This window comes from Oncorhynchus mykiss, chromosome 11, assembly GCF_057628025.1.
Source record: "Oncorhynchus mykiss isolate SJ-2025 chromosome 11, ASM5762802v1, whole genome shotgun sequence".
NCBI lineage: Eukaryota > Metazoa > Chordata > Actinopteri > Salmoniformes > Salmonidae > Oncorhynchus > Oncorhynchus mykiss.
The window spans coordinates 19,207,933-19,229,585 of NC_143032.1; the positions used below are offsets into that span (position 1 = coordinate 19,207,933).

The 21,653-nt window shown below is 40.7% G+C and overlaps 1 protein-coding gene and 2 pseudogenes across 3 annotated transcripts in view; 2 read left to right on the top strand and 1 right to left on the bottom strand.

Moving 5' to 3' along the window:
* LOC110535425 (catenin delta-2) overlaps positions 1–21,653 on the bottom strand; it is a 395,208-nt gene that overhangs the window by 105,242 nt on the left and 268,313 nt on the right. For all 3 annotated transcript variants that reach the window (XM_036935119.2, XM_090189680.1, XM_090189681.1), the window contains one exon: positions 6,059–6,191. In XM_036935119.2, the coding sequence (XP_036791014.2) occupies positions 6,059–6,191 (133 nt within the window). The remainder of the gene's footprint in view (positions 1–6,058; positions 6,192–21,653) is intronic.
* LOC149979519 (uncharacterized) lies at positions 11,982–16,780 on the top strand (annotated as a pseudogene).
* On the top strand, positions 20,309–21,496 carry LOC149979520 (uncharacterized; annotated as a pseudogene).

A 21,653-nucleotide genomic window follows, 5' to 3' on the forward strand; every position in this document is an offset into this window, starting at 1 on the left:
TCTGACTTTATTGTCCCCGTGGGGAGAGTTTGTTGCAGTATCATGTATACGTTTAAATACAGCAGACAACAAATTGACAATACAGCGACCCTAGTCTCTGTCAGATTACCCTGCGTTTTCCACGTTTGCATTTGGGTTTGTAATCCACTCGCAGACAATCAGGGATTAGGCCATTGGGATACACATTCCGTTCATGTTTGAGTTGCATTGTAGTAGGAACTCTCTGCTGTTTTAGATTCCGCTGCCAGCAGCGTTTCCATAACTGAGTCCGTTTTATATGGCGGTTTTGGAGCAGTGTGTCACGAATACCACCGAAGGTGGCTCTCCTTCCTGCTCGGGTGGCGCTCGGCGGTCATCGTCGCCGGTCTATTAGCTGCCACCGATCCCTTTTTCCTTGTCATTTGTTTTTGTCTAATTGTTTTCACATGTTCCTTGTTGGGGTTTTGGGATGGGTGTTATTTAAGTTAGTTTTGCTCGCTGGTGTTTGTGCGGGCTTGTTGGCTTGTTACGTTTGGTGATGTATCGTGTTTGTTTTGGGTTTTCGCTGTCCAGTGTTTGTAACTAGGTTTTGGGTTTGTTTAGCGCCAGTGTTTTAGGGCATTCACCCATGTTTGGACCTGTTACGTTTGGAAGGACATTAAAGCGTTTTTCCAGTTCACTTCGCTCTCTGCATTTGACTCCTCACTCATCACTCACCCGACGTTACACAGTGGCTTCTTCCTTCCTGAGCGGCCTTTCAGATTATGTCGATATACAGCGGGGCAAAAAAGTATTTAGTCAGCCACCAATTGTGCAAGTTCTCCCACTTAAAAAGATGAGAGAGGCCTGTAATTTTCATCATAGGTACACTTCAACTATGACAGACAAAATGAGAAAAAAAATCCAGAATATCACATTGTAGGATTTTTTATGAATTTATTTGCAAATTATGGTGGAAAATGAGTATTTGGTCAATAACAAAAGTTTATCTCAATACTTTGTTAATTACCCTTTGTTGGCAATGACAGAGGTCAAACCTTTTCTGTAAGTCTTCACAAGGTTTTCACACACTGTTGCTGGTATTTTGGCCCATTCCTCCATGCAGATCTCCTCTAGAGCAGTGTTCAGTTTTGGGGCTGTTGGGGCTGTTGCTGGGCAACACGGACTTTCAACTCCCTCCAAAGATTTTCTATGGGGTTGAGATCTTGAGACTGGCTAGGCCACTCCAGGTCCTTGAAATGCTTCTTACGAAGCCACTCCTTCGTTGTCCGGGCGGTGTGTTTGGGATCATTGACATGCTAAAAGACCCAGCCACGTTTCATCTTCAATGCCCTTGCTGGTGGAAGTAGGTTTTCACTCAAAATCTCATGATACATGGCCCCATTCATTCTTTCCTTTACACGGATCAGTCGTCCTGGTCCCTTAGCAGAAAAACAGTCCCAAATCATGATGTTTCCACCCCCATGCTTCACAGTAGGTATGGAGTTCTTTGGATGCAACTCAGCAGTCTTTATCCTCTAAACACGACAAGTTGAGTTTTTACCAAAAAGTTATATTTTGGTTTCATCTGACCATATGACATTCTCCCAATCTTCTTCTGGATCATCCAAATGCTCACTAGCAAACTACAGATGGGCCTGAACACATCTGGCACTGCAGGATTTAAGTCCCTGGCGGCGTAGTGTGTTACTGATGGTAGGCTTTGTTACTTTGGTCCCAGCTCTCTGCAGGTCATTCACTAGGTCCCCCCGTGTGGTTCTGGGATTTTTGCTCACCGTTCTTGTAATCATTTTGACCCCACGGGGTGAGATCTTGCGTGGAGCCCCAGATCGAGGGAGATTATCAGTGGTCTTGTATGTCTTCCATTTCCTAATATTTGCTCCCACAGTTGATTTCTTCAAACCAAGCTGCTTACCTATTGCAGATTCAGTCTTCCCAGCCTGGTGCAGGTCTACAATTTTGTTTCTGTTGTCCTTTGACAGCTCTTTGGTCTTGGCCATAGTGGAGTTTGGAGTGTGACTGTTTGAGGTTGTGGACAGGTGTCTTTTATACTGATAACAAGTTCGAACAGGTGCCATTAATACAGGTAACGAGTGGAGGACAGAGGAGCCTCTTAAAGAAGAAGTTACAGGTCTGCGAGAGCCAGAAATCTTGATTGTTTGTAGGTGACCAAATACTTATTTTCCACCATAATTTGCAAATAAATTCATTAGAAATCTTACAATGTGATTTTCTGGATTTTTTTTCTCATTTTGTCTGTCATAGTTGAAGTGTACCTATGATGAAAATTTACAGGCCTCTCTCATCTTTTTAAGTGGGAGAACTTGCACAATTGGTGACTGACTAAATACTTTTTTGCACCACTGTAGGACTTGTTTTTACTGTGGATATAGATACTTTTGGACCTGTTTCCTCCAGCAACTTCACAAGGTCCTTTGCTGTTGTTCTGGGATTGATTTGCACTTTTCGCATTTTCATCTCTAGGAGACAGAACGCGTCTCCTTCCTGAGAGGTATGACGGCTGTGTGGTCCCATAGTGTTTATACTAGCGTACTATTCTTTGTACAGATGAACGTGGTACCTTCAGGCGTTTGGAAATTGCTCACAAGGATGAACCAGACTTGTGGAGGTCCACAATTTTTTTCTGAGATCTTGGCTGATTTCTTTTGATTTTCCCATGATGTCAAGCAGAGGCACTGAGTTTTAAAGGTAGGCCTTGAAATCCATCCACAGGTACACCTCCAATTGACTCAAATTATGTCAATTAGCCTATCAGAAGCTTCTAAAGCCATTACATAATTTTCTGGAATTTTCCAAGTTGTTTAAAGGCACAGTCAACTTAGTGTATGTAAACTTCTGACCCACTAGAATTGTGATACAGTGAATTATATGTGAAATAATCTGTCTAAACAATTTGGGGGAAAATGACTTACACAAAGTAGATGTCCTAACCGACTTGCCAAAACTATAGTTTGTTAACAAGAAATTTGTGGAGTGGTTGAAAAATGAGTTTTAATGACTACAACCTAAGTGTATGTAAACTTCTGACTTCAACTGTACATATGGACAGTACCAAAACAAATAATCGAATGATTCTGCCTCTTCGCAGCTAAATCTGCAGAGCTGGGAAGGTTGTGTCCCCCATATAAATAGCATTCTGTTGGTTGCAAGAATTCTGTATAATAATTCAAATTGAAAAATTCTAAGTTTTGAATCTGCCGTCGTTTTGTGTATCAGTCCATGTGCCATGGAATCTGTACGTCAAAAATCTCTTCCCAACTATTTTGCAATTCATATGGCACGGCACGGCTGTAAATTTCTGGTCTTTATATGAAACAGGTATACTTTATTATTTATCACAATTTTCTTTAACCAATTCTGCTCTTTAATGCAGTTCCTAACTTTTTCCCTCTTCCATTTTTGCGGTAATGCTGAAATTAGTTGTTTGTAATTTTGGGTAGAGCAGACATTTCCATATGTTTTTATTAGCTGCATTTATGACAGAACTCCACCAGTCCTATTTATGATATCATTTACGAAGTTTATACCTTTTTTAAACTGTTTAAGTTTAATCAATTAGTATATTTGAGTTTAACCACAATATTTGTTCTGTCATTTCTGGTGGATTAATTGAAATTGCAACTAACTTTCTATGGCTTGTTTTAAAAATAGTCATATTTGGGAGATTATTTCCTTTTCAAATAACTGAAAGTGAGAGGTTGTAAACGGAATAAAGGGAAAAAGGCCTTTTTGAACATAGGGTGAGACATTCTCACTAATTTGCTAGAGAACCCGTTCGGATTTAAGTATAACTTTTGTATTACTGAAGCCTTTAGTGAGATGCCTAATGCTTTAATATTTAATCATTTCTGCCCCCCGAATTAATATTCATTATATAAATAGGCTGTTTTAATTTTGTCTGGCTTGCTGTTCCCAATAAAATTGAATATTTTTTTTCTCATATCATTTTAAAAACTGACCATAAGCAAATGGGTAAACTGGGTTATGACTAAAGAGTTAATCAGGGTGATTTTTACACAAATAGAAAGGTATTTACCTTTCCATGGTAGTAAGATCTTATCTATTTTTTTCATGAATCATCAGCGTTCAATGACACCTTTGTTTTTAAGCCCTGTATTTCTAATCCCTTGATATTAGTTTATTATTCTTGGATCTGATTTTAATAGCTACCATTTCGATGACCATAATAAATAGATATGCCGATAGTGGACAACCTTGTTTTACTCCTCTTGACAGCTTAAAACTTTCTGAGAAGTAGCGATTATTTACTAGTTTATACCTAGGGTTACTATACATGATGTTAACCTATTTTATAAGATATTCTCCAGTCATACTTAATCCTTTTCAAAGTCCGCTATGAATAGTAGGCCTGGTTTCACAGATTTTTCATACTGTTCTATTGTTTCCAGTACTTGCCTTATATTATCACCAATGTATTGTCCATGTAAAAAACCTGACTGATTAGAATTAATAATGTCCGACAATACTTTTTTAATACTATGCGCTATACATTTTGCTAGAATTTTTGCATCACAACACTGAAGTGTAAGGGGCCTCCAATTTTTTAAAAGGACTGGGTCTTTATATTCCCCACTTGAATCCTGTTTCAGTAATAATGAAATCAAACCTTCTTGTTTAGTGTCTGATAATATACCATTTACATAGAAGTGGTAAAAACATGCTAATAAACGCCGTATGAGTATATCAAAAAATGTTTTGGTACATCTCAACTAATGTCTAATGTTTATGTAATAAACAAAAGGAAAATGCTGTTCTGAAACACAAGGCTTATCCAATGAAACATGAGAGACATGGATATAAAAGAGGAGTGAAATGGATTTAGAAAATGGAGGGAGGAAGAGAAAGAAGAGAAGCATGGGGAAAATACAGGAAGGTTTTGGTGGGGGAGGATGAGGGTAAGCAGGGATGGAAGAGGGATGAGTCAGAAGAGAGGGTGAGAGAGAGAGAGAGAGAGAGAGAGAGAGACTGCAGCTTGACTATAGGCCACGTCTGGACAAATGGATATCGATAGATCATATAGCCACAAAAACAGCTGATGGGATTGAACTTTAGCCAGACAGAGATGAGAGGGGCGCGATGTGTATGTTTGTGTGTAGACGTGCTATAAATAATGTTGAGCTGAATTTGCCAAACTGTCTCTGTTGTCAGTCACAATAAAGGCCAGACTTTAGACTTCCGGATGCCCTACACCCAGCCACCCACACATACCACTCTAATCATTACTTTGCACACTCTCTGCATTATGTGAACCCATATCCTGGAATCAAATACCGGCCTCCATCTCTCCCTTCTCTTTCTTTCTCTCCCTTCTCGCTCCCTCTCCCCATTCTCTGTCCCTCTCCTCCACTCTCTCTCCCTCTCCCCATCTCTCCCTCCCCCACTCTCTCTCCCTCTCCCCATCTCTCCCTTCCCCACTCCCTCTCCCTTGATACTTTGTGGAGACAATCACAGCGTTGTCTTGTCTGTCAATACCAAGCTTTCTTCTTATTGTGTCTCTGCTCTATTTAACGATAATTCCAACTGCTACAACACACAAAAATACTATGTTTGTACCTGTGTATATGTGTGTGTGTGTGTGTGTGTGTGTGTGTGTGTGTGTGTGTGTGTGTGTGTGTTTGTGTGTGTATGCACATGTGTTTTTGTGCATTTTACAATGTGCATCGTCACGTTTCAATAAGAGGGTGAAGCAGCTATTGACCGACAGCGGCGCAGCAGGAATGTATTTCGTCGAGCAGGGCAGAGGCACGTCAATGCTGTCTGCTGTAAAAATGGATTGTGAGGGATTCAGAGCAGACAACACAATGTAACACAATGTAACAGATTACTGCAATGTCAAGGCGATAGGAGGCTTATTAATGAAGAGTTTGTTAAAGGGGTCTAACACCAGTTTATTCCAGATTCCAGTTTATTCCAGTTTATTCCAGACAGCCTTAGAGGGATTTGTAAAGAGAGGGAGATGCACTGGGTTTTGGGAATGGTAGAAAGGACTTTGTCTTTGCCGAACACACACGCACACACATGCACAGTGGTAGGCTACCTCTGATTTGATATTGTTGTCTCCGAAGCAGAGGTGCTGGAGGTAGGCTGCAGCGTTGGACTGGACTGAAGGGAACTGGTGCTGCAGCATCTGAATCACTTCAGGTAACTCTGGATCCCTCCATCCAAACTCCCTACAGAAAGAGAGGGGAAAGGGGGTGGAGAGAAAGAGAGAGGGGGGAAAAGAGGGGGGAGATAGAGAGAGAAGGAGAAAAAATGTAATTGTTAGATGATTATACAGCACAACACAGTACCCGCAGGCGACATTTATTTCCGAGGTTGAAGACCATAAGATCGTTAGTTGTGTGGGTGTGTGAGGCCAGTCACCACCGTTATTCCATTAGGTTTAACACTCCCACTGATACGCAGGACAAAGTGAAATAAATGTTTTCTCTCACATCATTATGGGGGAAATGGTTTTCTTTATTATGTTATCCTTCTCACATGGTTGTTGTGGATGCAGAGGAATTAGAAATACAGGAGGGATAGAATACCTACTGTGTTGCTCACCACTGCTATAATACTCTACCCCTCTCTCTCTCAATATGTCTCTGTCTCTCTCTCTCAATGTGCCTCTGTCTCTGTCTCTGTCTCTGTCTCTCTCTCTCTTTCGCTCTGTCAATTCAATTTAAGGGGCTTTATTGGCAGGGGAAACATATGTTTACATTGCCAAAGCAAGTGAAATAGATATTAAACAAAAGTGGAATAAACAATAAAAAATTACCAGTAAACATTACACTCACAAATGTTCCGAAATAAAAAATAAATTTCAAATGTCATATTTTGTCTATTTCTTTTATTTATTTATTTTTTATTTCACCTTTATTTAACCAGGTAGGCTAGTTGAGAACAAGTTCTCATTTGCAACTGCGACCTGGCCAAGATAAAGCATAGCAGTGTGAACAGACAACACAGAGTTACACATGGAGTAAACAATTAACAAGTCAATAACACAGTAGAAAAAAAAGGGGGAGTCTATATACAATGTGTGCAAAAGGCATGAGGAGGTAGGCGAATAATTACAATTTTGCAGATTAACACTGGAGTGATAAATGATCAGATGGTCATGTACAGGTAGAGATATTGGTGTGCAAAAGAGCAGAAAAGTAAATAAATAAAAACAGTATGGGAATGAGGTAGGTGAAAATGGGTGGGTTATTTACCAATAGACTATGTACAGCTGCAGCGATCGGTTAGCTGCTCAGATAGCTGATGTTTGAAGTTGGTGAGGGAGATAAAAGTCTCCAACTTCAGCGATTTTTGCAGTTCGTTCCAGTCACAGGCAGCAGAGTACTGGAACGAAAGGCGGCCAAATGAGGTGTTGGCTTTAGGGATGATCAGTGAGATACACCTGCTGGAGCGAGTGCTACGGATGGGTGTTGCCATCGTGACCAGTGAACTGAGATAAGGCGGAGCTTTACCTAGCAAGGACTTGTAGATGACCTGGAGCCAGTGGGTCTGGCGACGAATATGTAGCGAGGGCCAGCCGACTAGAGCATACAAGTCGCAGTGGTGGGTGGTATAAGGTGCTTTAGTGACAAAACGGATGGCACTGTGATAGACTGCATCCAGTTTGCTGAGTAGAGTGTTGGAAGCCATTTTGTAGATGACATCGCCGAAGTCGAGGATCGGTAGGATAGTCAGTTTTACTAGGGTAAGCTTGGCGGCGTGAGTGAAGGAGGCTTTGTTGCGGAATAGAAAGCCGACTCTTGATTTGCACGCCCAATTTTTCAGTTTTTGAATTGTTAAAAAAGTTTGAAATATCCAATAAATGTCGTTCCACTTCATGATTGTGTCCCACTTGTTGTTGATTCTTCGCAAAAAAATACAGTTTTATATCTTTATGTTTGAAGCCTGAAATGTGGCAAAAGGTCGCAAAGTTCAAAGGGGCCGAATACTTTCCCAAGGCACTGTATATACAGTGTTGTAACGATGTGCAAATAGTTGAAGTACAAAAAGGAAAATTAATGAACATAAAAATAGGTTGTATTTACAATGGTGTTTGTTCTTCACCGGTTGACCTTATCTGTGGCAACAGGTCACAAAACTTGCTGCTGTGATGGCACACTGGTATTTCACCCAATAGATATGAGAGTTTATCAAAATTGGAATTGTTTTCGAATTCTTTGTTGGTCTGTGTAAAATACGTGTCTCTAATATGGTCATACATTTGGCAGAAGGTTAGGAAGTGCAGCTCAGTTTCCACCTCATTTTGTGGGCAGTGTGCACACAGCCTGTCTTCTCTTGAGAGCCAGGTCTGCCTACGGCGGCCTTTCTCAATAGCAAGGCTATGCTCACTGATTCTGTACCTAGTCAAAGATTTCCTTAATTTTGGGTCATTCACAATGGTCAGGTATTCTGCCACTGTGGACTCTCTGTTTAGGGCCAAATAGCAGTCTAGTTTGCTCTGTTTTTTTGTAAATTCTTTCCAATGTGTCAAGTAATTATCTTTTAGTTCTCATGATTTGGATGCACTCTAACAAATGTATGTAGTTTGTACAGTAAAAACACACATTAATTCCCTGTTTTATCCTTTAACAATTTAATGATGCAGACTACAATGCATCTTGGGTCGCCGAACGATTACAGTTTGTAACGGTGAATGTTACAGTACATGTTACTCAAACAAAGGCATGATGATTTACAGCTCTTAACGGTTAGTTGTAGGCCTACTGGATTAAGGTATTACACTGTCTTTTCGGGTGAATTCTTGTACAAGACCCCTACACTGAAGCAGCCATCAAGTGGGTTAAATCATATTTCACATTCATCAGCCATACAATGAGAAGAACATTTCTCACTAGGATATGGCTCCCGACGTAAAATAACCTACAGAATCACATAGCCTATTTTAAACAATTGACCATTTGGACACATCACGTTTTCCACATGCCCGGGCAGACTCGTGATGGAAGCGAACATCTGCAATTGTGGTCAGTAGGCTACATGAAATTTGTTTAATTTTGAGAGAACATTTTGCATCGGGAGCCCGTGAATCGATTTGAAAACATGAAGTCTCTGAGAGCCTTCTGTCCAAAACTGTTATAATTAATAGCCTATTCCATGTTCTGTTATCTCCAAATATTTTTGTACTTGAGCCAATAGCTAGCTGTGCCCTCCCTTAGCTAAATATTGGAACGCTGTTTGAATCAAGATGGAATATTTTCTAGATGTATTTTCGTTATGTCAGTTATGGCTTGATGGTTCGAATATTTAATCAATCTGTCTGTCCGTTGGCGAGCTAGCTGCATTATAGCTGTCATTTGAGGTGAATTTAGGGGAACTATTCTCAGCCACAAACGTTAGCTTGCTATTCTGAATTGAATTGTTTATATAACTTCTATTTTGGGGATTTGGATTCTAGAAAAAACGACAGGCTACTGCAGCTTGAACTGAGACAGATTATTTTTTTATTTAAAAAAAGTATTGTCCAGAATCAACCTTACACGGTTAAAATGTTTCAGTGCAAATCTTGTATGCATGAAATTAATACAGTAGCATCATTCGTACAGCACATTAAACTTGATAGAAATTCACCCAATTGCTATTTTAATTGTGGTGTGCCCAGAATGTTCCAGTGCATTCAGGCAATTTACTGCCTTTGAGTCTCACTTACATGCTGACCACACCGCTGGCATCATGTGAGTAAGTGAGTGAGTGAGTGAGTGAGTGAGTGAGTGAGTGAGTGAGCCTTGCAAAATAAATGCACACATACAGCTAAAGTGGGAAGTTTACATACACTTAGGCTGGAGTTATTAAAACTCGTTTTTCAACCAATCCACAAATTTCTTGTTAACAAACTATAGTTTTGGCAAGTCGGTTAGGACATCTACTTTGTGCATGACACAAGTAATTTTTCCAACAATTGTTCACAGACAGATTATTTCAGTTATAATTCACTGTATCACAATTCCAATAGGTCAGAAGTTTGCATACACTAAGTTGACTGTGCCTTTAAACAGCTGGGAAAATTCCAGAAAATGTTGTCATGGCTTTAGAAGCTTCTGATAGGCTAATTGACATCATTGGAGTCTAAGGCCTAGCTTCAAACTCAGTGCCTCTTTGCTTGACATCATGGGAAAATCATAAGAAATCAGCCAAGACCTCAGAAAAAAATTGTAGACCTCCACAAGTCTGGCTCATCCTTGGAAGCAATTTCCAAACGCCTGAAGGTACCACGTTCATCTGTACAAGCAATAGTACGCAAGTATAAACACCATGGGACCACGCAGCCGTCATATCGCTCAGGAAGGAGACGCGTTCTGTCTCCTAGAGATGAACGTACTTTGGTGCGAAAAGTGCAAATCAATCCCAGAACAACAGCAAAGGACCTTGTGAAGATGTTGGAGAAAACAGGTACAAAAGTATCTATATCCACAGTAAAATGAGTCCTATATCAACATAATCTGAAAGGCCGCTCAGCAAGGAAGAAGCCACTGCTCTAAAACCGCCATACAAAAGCCAGACTATGGTTTGCAACTGCACATGGGGACAAAGACTTTTTGGAGAAATGTCCTCTGGTCGGATGTAACAAAAATGGAACTGTTTGGCCATAATGACCATCATTATGTTTGGAGGAAAAAAGGGTATGCTTGCAAGCAGAAGAACACCATCCCAACGGTGAAGCACAGGGGTGGCAGCATCATGTTGTGGGGGTGCTTTGCTGCAGAAGGGACTAGTGCCCTTCACAAAATAGATGGCATCATGAGGTTGGAAAATGATGTGGATATATTGAAGCAACATCTCAAGACATCAGTCAGGAAGTTAAAGCTTGGTCGCAGATGGGTCTTCCAAATGGACAATGACCCCAAGCATACTTCCAAAGTTGTGGCAAAATCGCTTAACGACAACAAAGTCAAGGTATTGGAGTGGCCATCACAAAGCCCTGACCTCAATCCTATAGAAAATTTGTGGGCAGATCTGAAAAAGCTTGTGCGAGCAAGGAGGCCTTCAAACCTGACTCAGTTGCACAAGCTCTGTCAGGAGGAATGGGCCAAAATTCACCCAATTTATTGTGGGAAGCTTGTGGAAGGCTACTTGAAACGTTAAACAATTTAAAGGCAATGCTACCAAATACTAAATGAGTGTAAGTAAACTTCTGACCCACTGGGAATATGATGAAATAAATAAAAGCTGAAATAAATAATTCTCTCTACTATTATTCTTACATTTCACATGCTTAAAATAAAGTGGTGATCCTAAATGACCTGAGACAATTAATTTTTACTAGGATTAAATGTCAGGAATTGTGAAAAACTGAGTTTAAATGTAATTGGCTAAGGTGTATGTAAACTTCTGACTTCAACTGTAAGTGGATATGCTGAACAAAACTGTTGTCTGTTGAGAGTACTCCCCAACTTAGTAGGAGATCGAATCAAAAATCTACCAGATAGTGGTGTATGGCAGTTGATTTTGCTCCTAAGACAAATCATCGGATACATATGTGCATCAGCCATTACTGCTGACCAGGTGGCATATCCTCAAGTCCTTATTGATGAATATACCAATTTCAGAACTGAGAAATTTCCTGGCAAACCCCTCAAGTCAATGCACCATTATCTCTGCTATTACCCAGAGCTTATCATTAGGTTCAAGACACTTATTTGTCTCTGGACGTTGAGGTTTGAGAGTAAGTATACTTACTTCAAGCAGTGTGTACAGAAATTGCACAACTTTAACAATCTACTTGGGACTCTAGCAGAGAGACACCAACTGTTCCAAGCCTATTTAAGTGCCGGCAGTTTATTTCTGCCTCTCATTCAAGTAGAAAAGGGAACTGACTTTTATGCCACTGATTACAACAAGAAGATTGAGGATTCAGTCGCTGTATTTCACTTCAAATTTATATAACACAGTTGTTTTAAATGATATCACTGTCAAAAGCACAAAGTACAGAAAGGGAATGTATGTTGTGATGGGGAAAGATGAGGATGGATTGCAAATGGGTAAGATGAAGTTGATCCTGGCCCATTGCTACTCTTCTATTTATTCTGTTTTAAAGAGGCAGCAGGCTGTGCAGCTAGTTGATTTAGGTATTCACTGCCTAACAGAAGTAGCCCAAGACTCAAACTTTATCTGCATGAAGACCTTGTTGATTTTCACCCCTTAGTGGAGTACAAGGTATTTGGCAAATCAATGATGATCCTTCATCATTCTTCCCCTTTGTTGTAGAGCCATAACAGAGATAGACAGGAGATAAGAGAGGCAGTATTGTCTGTGCTACCAGATTTGCCCGAGCAGACACTTTCATCCCTCCTGGACAAGCTAGCATGTGTGGGAGTACAGGGAAAGCCAGGCCTTCAATTTCTTAAAGAAGACGACCTACAGGAGCACACCAGACCAATACAATGCCGGAAGCTGCTAAATGCATGGAGATTTGAAGGTATTGGCTAAATTTTTTACAAGTACTGTACAGTTGAGAGGAAATGTTTGGAATTTTATTACGTTAGATTTCTGAGTTGAGCAACTATTTTACTTCCAGGACAAGCAAGGAGTTACACAGCTAGTGCCATCCAAGATACATCAACATTTGAGCCATCAAGCCCGTCCCCTTCACAGTCATCCTCCACATCCAGCACAACCCTGTCAACAACCAGTACGACCAGTACTGTAGACCTGGACATCTGGCTGGAGAACTTCACTGTCCCTTGGGGGAAAATGTTCATGAACCTGAGATCAGCCATCGCTAGAGGTACACGGCCAACCACGGGAGAACGAAGAGAGATGGTAAGAATTAAAGTAGATGCATTAAGAGTTATTGAGCCTAATCCAACCAGAGCAGATTGCTGTGCAATAGCCAAGACGATGGTACAATAGTATCCGTAAAGGCTTCGCTGATACAATGAGAGATGGCACAACAATTGGGAGTGGCTATGGATCCCTCTTAAATCAGATGAAAACATGCATTGAGCATAAGAATCGTGATAATTCTATGGTATGGCTAAGAAAGAGAAAAACACTCTCAGGCTCATTGACTGTAATCACTGCAAGAGGGCCAACTGACAAACACGGCTGTGTAAGATGGCAGCCTGACAAACACGGCTGTGTAAGATGACAGCCTGACAAACACGGCTGTGTAAGATGACAGCCTGACAAACACGGCTGTGTAAGATGACAGCCTGACAAACACGGCTGTGTAAGATGGCAGCCTGACAAACACGGCTGTGTAAGATGACAGCCAGACAAACACGGCTGTGTAAGATGACAGCCTGACAAACACGGCTGTGTAAGATGGCAGCCTGACAAACACGGCTGTGTAAGATGACAGCCTGACAAACACGGCTGTGTAAGATGACAGCCTGACAAACACTGCTGTGTAAGATGACAGCCTGACAAACACGGCTGTGTAAGATGACAGCCTGACAAACACGGCTGTGTAAGATGACAGCCTGACAAACACGGCTGTGTAAGATGGCAGCCTGACAAACACGGCTGTGTAAGATGACAGCCTGACAAACACGGCTGTGTAAGATGACAGCCTGACAAACACTGCTGTGTAAGATGACAGTCTGACAAACACGGCTGTGTAAGATGACAGCCTGACAAACACGGCTGTGTAAGATGACAGCCTGACAAACACGGCTGTGTAAGATGACAGCCTGACAAACACGGCTGTGTAAGATGACAGCCAGACAAACACGGCTGTGTAAGATGACAGCCTGACAAACACGGCTGTGTAAGATGACAGCCTGACAAACACGGCTGTGTAAGATGACAGCCAGACAAACACGGCTGTGTAAGATGACAGCCAGACTTTCCCACAGAAGAAACGGAAGAAACTTTGGAGGCGAAGCGTAAGGAAATGGAGCAGCTTTAATCCAGAGACCAACAGGAGGTGACAGAGGACAACTCTCTCATGCAAGCAACATTTTACTTACAGCGCTGTGCTATCAACACTAGCCCAGCACCTAAGATAGCCCGAGCTGAGAAGTAAGTGGCCGTACCTTTTCACACAGAAGGAACTCTACAACCACTTCAAGTTACCGACGGATGTCTCAATCCTGGAAAAAATTGATGCAACAATGGTAGAAAAAGGAAATATTATTATACAATACTTCCACTACAAACCAACAAATGAAGAGGTTTGGCACATCCTGTCAAGGTTTGGAAATGGTGGAGAGACTGCAGTTGGCCCTTGTGTTGTCCTCCTGCTGATGTCCTATTTCAAAGAAAGGCCTTCTACAGGCCGATGTGAGTTTTACATTCATCTGCATCTTATGCATAAAATAATACTTTTCTATGTAATTTTAGAAGTTTAAAATGAAGATGTGCCAAATGTTCAAAATATGTGAAATTAAAGTTACAGAATTTGTTGTTTTATATCTTTCATATCTTATATAAGATATATAAAAGATATATCTTTTATATCTTGTATAGCTTTTATCTTTGTGTCATAACTCTACTGTGACGATCTGAAGGATCAGGTTACAATGGGTCCACTCTACAGCGTGCTCTCTCTCGTAGAGGGGAATGTCATGACTCTCCTGTGACGATCTGAAGGATCAGGTTACAGTGGGTCTGCTCTACAGCGTGCTCTCTCTCGTAGAGGGGGAGAGCGGGAAGTCGACTGTTTTATGACGGTCATAAAATACGCTGCCTCTGTGCTCTGTAGTGTTTGAGGTTGGAATGTAAACTGTGGAACACAGAGAGACCCTTGGACATCTAAAGTTTGAATAATTAAACAATATTTATATTTTTGAGAATGTTTGAGTGGTCCGTGGACACTTAAGGGACAGTCGTTACGAGTGTGTATCATTTGGTGATCTCATGAGGGACAGGAAACACTCATTACTATGTCTTTGGTTGTGTACAGTTCTTAAATATGGGGTATACATCGAAATATTGTGAAACGCATATGATTAAACATCAAACTATTTATGAAAAGATGTAATGTGATGTTAACCTGAGAAAATATGGGTTTTCATATAAAGTTAACCAAATCGGTGGCCCACGTTAGCATACACATTACGTTGGCGTCATGGACCGCCCTTTTCTCAGAAGTGTATAAAACCCACTCCTGACAAAATTTACATTAGACCAGAAAACATGGAGTTGACGGTATATGTTGAAATGGTTAAGAACTACAACTCTACAGGCCCAGCAGCTGGAAATTACGTAAATCTAGTACGAGAATACAGACAACCGCGGAAGCATCTATTCTATGCAACAACCATCTACACGCCTGACGTACCCAATACAACAGACACTATCCAGAGCTGCTGAGAAATCGACAACTACGAAAGACATTGTAACTTCTGGGGAAGTTAACCAGAGACTCTCTGATGAACTGACTCTCCAGCAGATGGACCGGCGATTCCACCAGAGAAGACAACATTGACATACAGTACGGGCGTAAATATATACATTGCAATTATTTTCAGATGAGCGGCCGTTCATGTGCAAAGGATTAGCATTTCCATGAATATAATTATCAACTGTGTGTAGAGAATCCATTTTGTCTTTCCCGCTTTTTATCTGTCCCCACCCCTTTCCATTGTCTACCAAGCCACAATACCGGTTTAGCCCACTAGGGACTTATCAATGCATTGTGTTAGTAACCAATAACTATATTGTTTGTTTATGTATTTCTGTGATTTGATTAGTTAGTTAGTAAATAAATAATTAAGCCAATTTGTATATTGCTGATTCATTATGGAGGCTAGGGTTTGTGCATATATCCAAGGGTTTGCGACGTTCAGTAATGCGAACAGATGAGGTACAATTCATTAATAAGCAACTGTTTTGATAAGATATGAACATATTTGAAGAGTCGATTCGGAAAATAGAGACTCTACAAACATTTTCCCGTGGTGCCCCGACTTCCTAGTTAATTAAAGATTACATGGTTAGTTTAATCACGTAATAATAATTACACATAAAGAATTGATTTGATAAAATAACAGTCTTCACATTTAATGACAGTCACAGACACGACAGGTGTCAGCCACAGCCACAGATGTGGAGTGATCAATTCCACTGCCAGACTCACCAAGACTGATTGTTCAAGGTAATGTAATGTATCCAATAAGACTTTCTGCGTGAGTAATTGTTTTTTGACAGGGCCTTACAATAGCAATGTTTCACAGAGGCCATGGTGAAACATAAATGTGATCTGATTTCAGGTGACACAATGACTGTTGCCAAATGGATAATAAGCATTGAGAAGGAGGTTGTGATGTCAGTCCACTCCAACTTTGTGGCAGTGCTGGCAGCTTTTTTTTGCCTCATTCTATACCTTCAATCTGAAATACCAAGAGGAGGTTTTACACACCCTGGAGTTCATCCAAAGGTAAACAAAAATATGCTTCGTCCTTGGGAGAATTCCGTTGCGGGGGCTATAAACGGAGGCATTTTGTACCACAGCTTGGTTTGGCAGGTTAATTGAATCAAGATATGTTGATACGTTTGAAAGGCTCCTTTGTCAGAGCATAAACACATAATGCGAAGCCATTATCTGAACTAGGGACAATGTACAGAGGTAATGCAGAACACTTCAGACACTTTTGAAGACATCAGGGGACCTAATCATCTTTCTACAATTATGTCTGGGTGTGCACTTTGTTTTCACAGTTTTGCTGGAATCAATCCATCCACTGGCTCGAAGACCGCCACAGCAGAGGTCGTCAGCAAGAAAAGCGGAAAGGTAGTGGAGAAGAAGAGACACACAATTAATGTACATGTCTGTACTCTGCTCAGGAAGATAATGGACTTTGAACAGCTATAGGCTAGTGCCTCCTGGGCAAACATTTTACTTATTTTTGTCAATTGTGACCTGCTCAAGAAAGTTTGGTTTGTCACTGGGGTTGACTCTTTTTTTGTTTTTTTACACTTTAAGTGTTTGAAAATGATCCAGTATGCACTGAAATTGACATATTGTTGAGGAAGTAATGCTACTCTGGATGTTTGGAAATGTCTGGCATTTACTCTGGCTCCTCTACAGTCCCTGGTTCGGATCCAGCCTGTATCACATCCGGCCATGATTGGGAGTCGCACAATTTACCCAGCGACGTAAAAAAGAATTTGTTCTTAACTGACTTGCCTAGTTATTTATTAATGATTTTTTACAGGTAAGTTGACTGAGAACACATTCTCAGCAACAACCTGGGGAATAGTTGGGGCGGCAGGGTAGCCTAGTGGTTAGAGCGTTGGACTAGTAACTGGAAGGTTGCAAGTTCAAACCCCCGAGCTGTCGTTCTGCCCCTGAACAGGCAGTTAACCCACTGTTCCTAGGCCGTCATTGAAAATAAGAATTTGTTCTTAACTGACTTGCCTAGGTAAATAAAGGTAAAATAAAAATAAAATAAATAGTTACAGGGGAGAGGGATGAATGAGCCAATTGTAAACTGGGGATTATTAGGTGACCATGATAGTTTGAGGGCCAGATTGGGAATTTAGCCAGGACACTAGGGTTAACACCCCTACTCTTACGATAAGTGCCATGGGATCTTTGATGACCTCAGAGAGTCAGGACACCCGTTTAACATCCCATCTGAAAGACGGCACCCTACACAGGGTCCCCAATCACTGCCCTGGGGGATTGTGATATTTTTTTTAGACCACCTCCAACACCAGCATCTGGTCTCCTATCCAGGGACTTACCAGGACCAACCCTGATTAGCTTCAGAAGCAAGCCAGCATGCAGCAAGCCGGTATGCTGCTGGTTAGTTAAATTAAGGTTAAATAAATCAAACAATTATAATATTTTTTTTTTTTTAATTACTCAAAACTTGACTAGACAACCGTTATTAAAGCTTGAGTATTTTGTTTTGGGAAGGGCATAATTAGGAATCTGGGAATATGACAACATTTTCATTGAGATCTTTTCTAACCATAATCTCACATAATTAAAAAGTCCAATTACCCTTCACAAACCTACATACTCTGCATTTAACATGGGAGTGAAGGTAATGACAAACCTCCTAAGATAAGGCCAGGCAGACATGTTGCACAAAACTCTGTTGAGAGTAGGCCCCACTACTCCTCTTAGTAGGAAACATGTTTTCTTTTTTTGAGCTCAAAGTGAGGCAATGCGATATTTGAGTTACCTGTGTCTGAAAGACACACACAGTATACCAGTGCCTTTCTTATCTGTCACGTTCTATGCTGGGACAGCTATAAACATGCACCTTATTCAGGATGACGATCTCTTTTGAAGATTGATACGTTTGAAACTTTTTTTGTTGAAAAAAATGGCTTTACATCTGAATGCAGAATAGCCTTGTGACAAAATATCATTATTTTTTTATGTCACAAACAAGCTAGAATATCATTAAACATCATTTTGCGCAATTTTTCAATTTGTAAAGGAAGATGCTTCTCAGTTTTGTAGATGGGGTGGTTCCATCTTAACTAATGCTATAATGGAAAGCCTTGATTTTTAAAAAGTTATGTCATACCAATACTGTTAAGATTAACAATTGTATTCTGTCCTGATTAATCATTTTAAAATGTACACCTTTTGATAGGTGCTAGGGGAAAAGTGTAGGTTTGTAATTGAGGCGTTTTTGATGCAGCCCATTTGACTACATTTTATTGGCATTTCCCACTGAGCAGCAGTGAAGTTTTACTATGGGAGCTTATTGAATGTGTTTATTGTCACTTTTTTGTTTGGTTTATTTTTTGTATTATGTTTACTTGTTTTGGTAATGCAAATGTTTTAGAAATGTACAGTACTAATGGCATATTTTATCTGTAAATGTGACCCGATTCAGGAAACTAGCCATGATTACCTGAGCTAATGAGTGGGCTGGACATGCAAAGAGATGAGTTTGGATTGGTTTGCGGTGTAGCATATTGTATCTACAAAATGAGCTGCTCGTTATGCATAGATAATCCTTTCTACTGCAGTTTTTTCTAAAGATATAATGTTAGCTATGGAGAACTGGTAAATATGTTGCTACTGCTCTCAATAATATTTCTGCCCTGAATTTATCAGGCTCTATAGACAAAGGTCAGTGGGAAAAAGTTGTGATGGACTACTTTCTGGAGGACGATCGTGCCATGCTGACTCTCTCTGACTGAAAATGAATCAGACGATGAGGAAATTCCTGATTTAGGTCAAAATATTGTTTGTGATGTTTTCTCAGAATGCCATTTCGCATTGCTAGTTATAGCCTAATGTTAGCTAGCTAACTAGATAACATTGAACCTATTTAGTTAACTTTATGACAATATGACAATCGGTTTGTATTGCTAGTTAAAGCTTGCTGTTAGCTAGCCAGCTGTTAGCTAGCCAGCTGACGTTAGATGGCTGGCTAACTAGCACCATTATGTGTATGAACTGTATGTAGTGATGTTCTCAAAATGCCATTTTGCATCTATTGTATAATAATGCTAAAATATTTGTATCTGGAATTTGTCTTTCAGCATCAGTAGAACATGCCTGACTCTCCTCCACCAGTCATACAAGGAGAATGGTCTAATACCTCCCATCAAAAAAAGAGCTGACCGAAGCAAGCACGGGTTACGCCTGAAGCATGAGACCTTGCAGCAAGTGGTGAACTTTATCAACAACTACGCAAAGGATAATGCAATGGTATTACCAGGACTCCACTCAGGACACAAATACTTTGGTGGGAAACTGTTTCCATCCCATGTGACAAAAGTAGCAGGGTGGCGTCTCTACAAGGAATCAATGACAACACTTGGTATGTAAAGCATAAACACATTTTGATGATTTAATTGACCTCCAACATGATTGGCAATACTTTTATTGATCTCACATTATTTCAGTATTTTACAGAGGTACGTGTAGTCGGGCTGTCTTCCTTCAGGAATCTGTGTAGAAAATTGCTGCCACACATCTCAAGCACTAAGCCCAGGACAGACCTGTGCTGGCAGTGCCAGAGGAACAACTATCAGGTCTTCAGACCTGCCAGAAGCTGTTAAGTCAGCCAAGCTGAAGAAGCAAGAGCAGCATCTCCTGCTTGTTCAGAGTGAGCGGTCTGTCTACCAGAAGATGGTTGCTGACTGGAATACCACCTGTCAAGACCTGCAGTTGTCTCTGGGGGCTCTACTGAACCAGCATGAAAATATATCAGGATGCATTACAGCTTGGATTTTGCTCAACAAGTAAGCAACATTTCCTCCATCATACTGATTAAGGACATAGATGGACAGATAGATAGATATACACTCAACAAAAAACTATATATATTTATATATATATATATATATATATATATATATATATATATATATATGGGAGGCAGGAAAATACCTTTCACTGAGCTGCGTAAAGACAGATTGACAGGGGTGAGACAATTAATGATAATTTCTCTTAATGTTATTTTGTTGTTTGCAGGTGCACTATCCTTCTGACCCTATGCAGCCAGGTCCCATCTACTTTTTAACTCCTCGCAAGTGTGTCTTGTTTGGTGTCTACTGTGAAGGAATGCCACAACAAGTCAACTACTTGGTTGATGAAGGCACGTCATCCAGCAAAGGCAGCAGCGCGGTCATCAACTACATGCACCATTTCTTTACCAACTATGGAGTTGGGGAAACACGTGTGGACCTGAATTGTGATAACCGCAGTGGCCAAAACAAGAAGTTTGTGCTCTGGTATTGTCCCTGGTGGACCATGCACAAGCTCGCCACAGTCTGGTCCTTCACTTCCTGATCACAGGCCACTCCAAGTTTGCCCCCGACTGGTGCTTCAGCCTCATCAAGCAGCGCTTCAGAAAGAACAGAGTGAACACTTTGTCTGAGATTGCTGGTGTTGTGAAGGACAGCACTGTGACAGGGGTCAACATCCCATAGCTGGTTGGACTGGAGGATGGTACGGTGCTGGTGGAAAGCTATGGCTGGCAAAAACACCTGACTCTGTCCTTCAGGCCACTGCCACAGATCAAGCAGTACCAGCAATTTAGGTGAATATAATTTTCATTGCATTATGAGGTTGGCACAAGGTTTCAGCTGCTGCGCAACACAGACATCCTTCCTCTCATAGATGGTGTGCCTGTACAAGCACCACCTGGACTGGACACAGCTAGACAAAATTATGTTTTTGAGAAGATCAGGTCGTTTTGCGATGAAGAGGCTATGGACATCACATGCCCTGCACCAAAGTCAAGGGCAGGACAGAAACAGGCTCTCCGAATATAGATTCCCTTGTTCATGCGTGGTTCGGATGGACCAGTCATCAGCACCTTCTGCAGTGCCTCTATTCCAATGAATCTCTCCTAACACACGTCGCTGATACTATTTTTTGTTTATCCTGCTGCTCAGCCACTTTACCCCTGATTGTTTACGTATAACTACCTCGTCTATCACTATCGTTATTGATGTTGTTTGTGTACATACTGTATATTTTATATATATTGACACTATTTCTGATATTGCTACTATGCAAGTAACCATTTGGCTGTACCGTTTACACCTTCTGTAGAGACCCATCCACTTAGCAAGACTTAGCAAAATATTGATATAAATACTTATTTTCCACCATCATTTGCAAATAAATTCATTAAAAATCCGACAATGTGATTTTCTGGATTTTTTTTCTCATTTTGTCTGTCATAGTTGGAGTGTACCTATGATGAACATTACAGGCCTCTCTCATCTTTTTAAGTGGGAGAACTTGCACAATTGGTGGC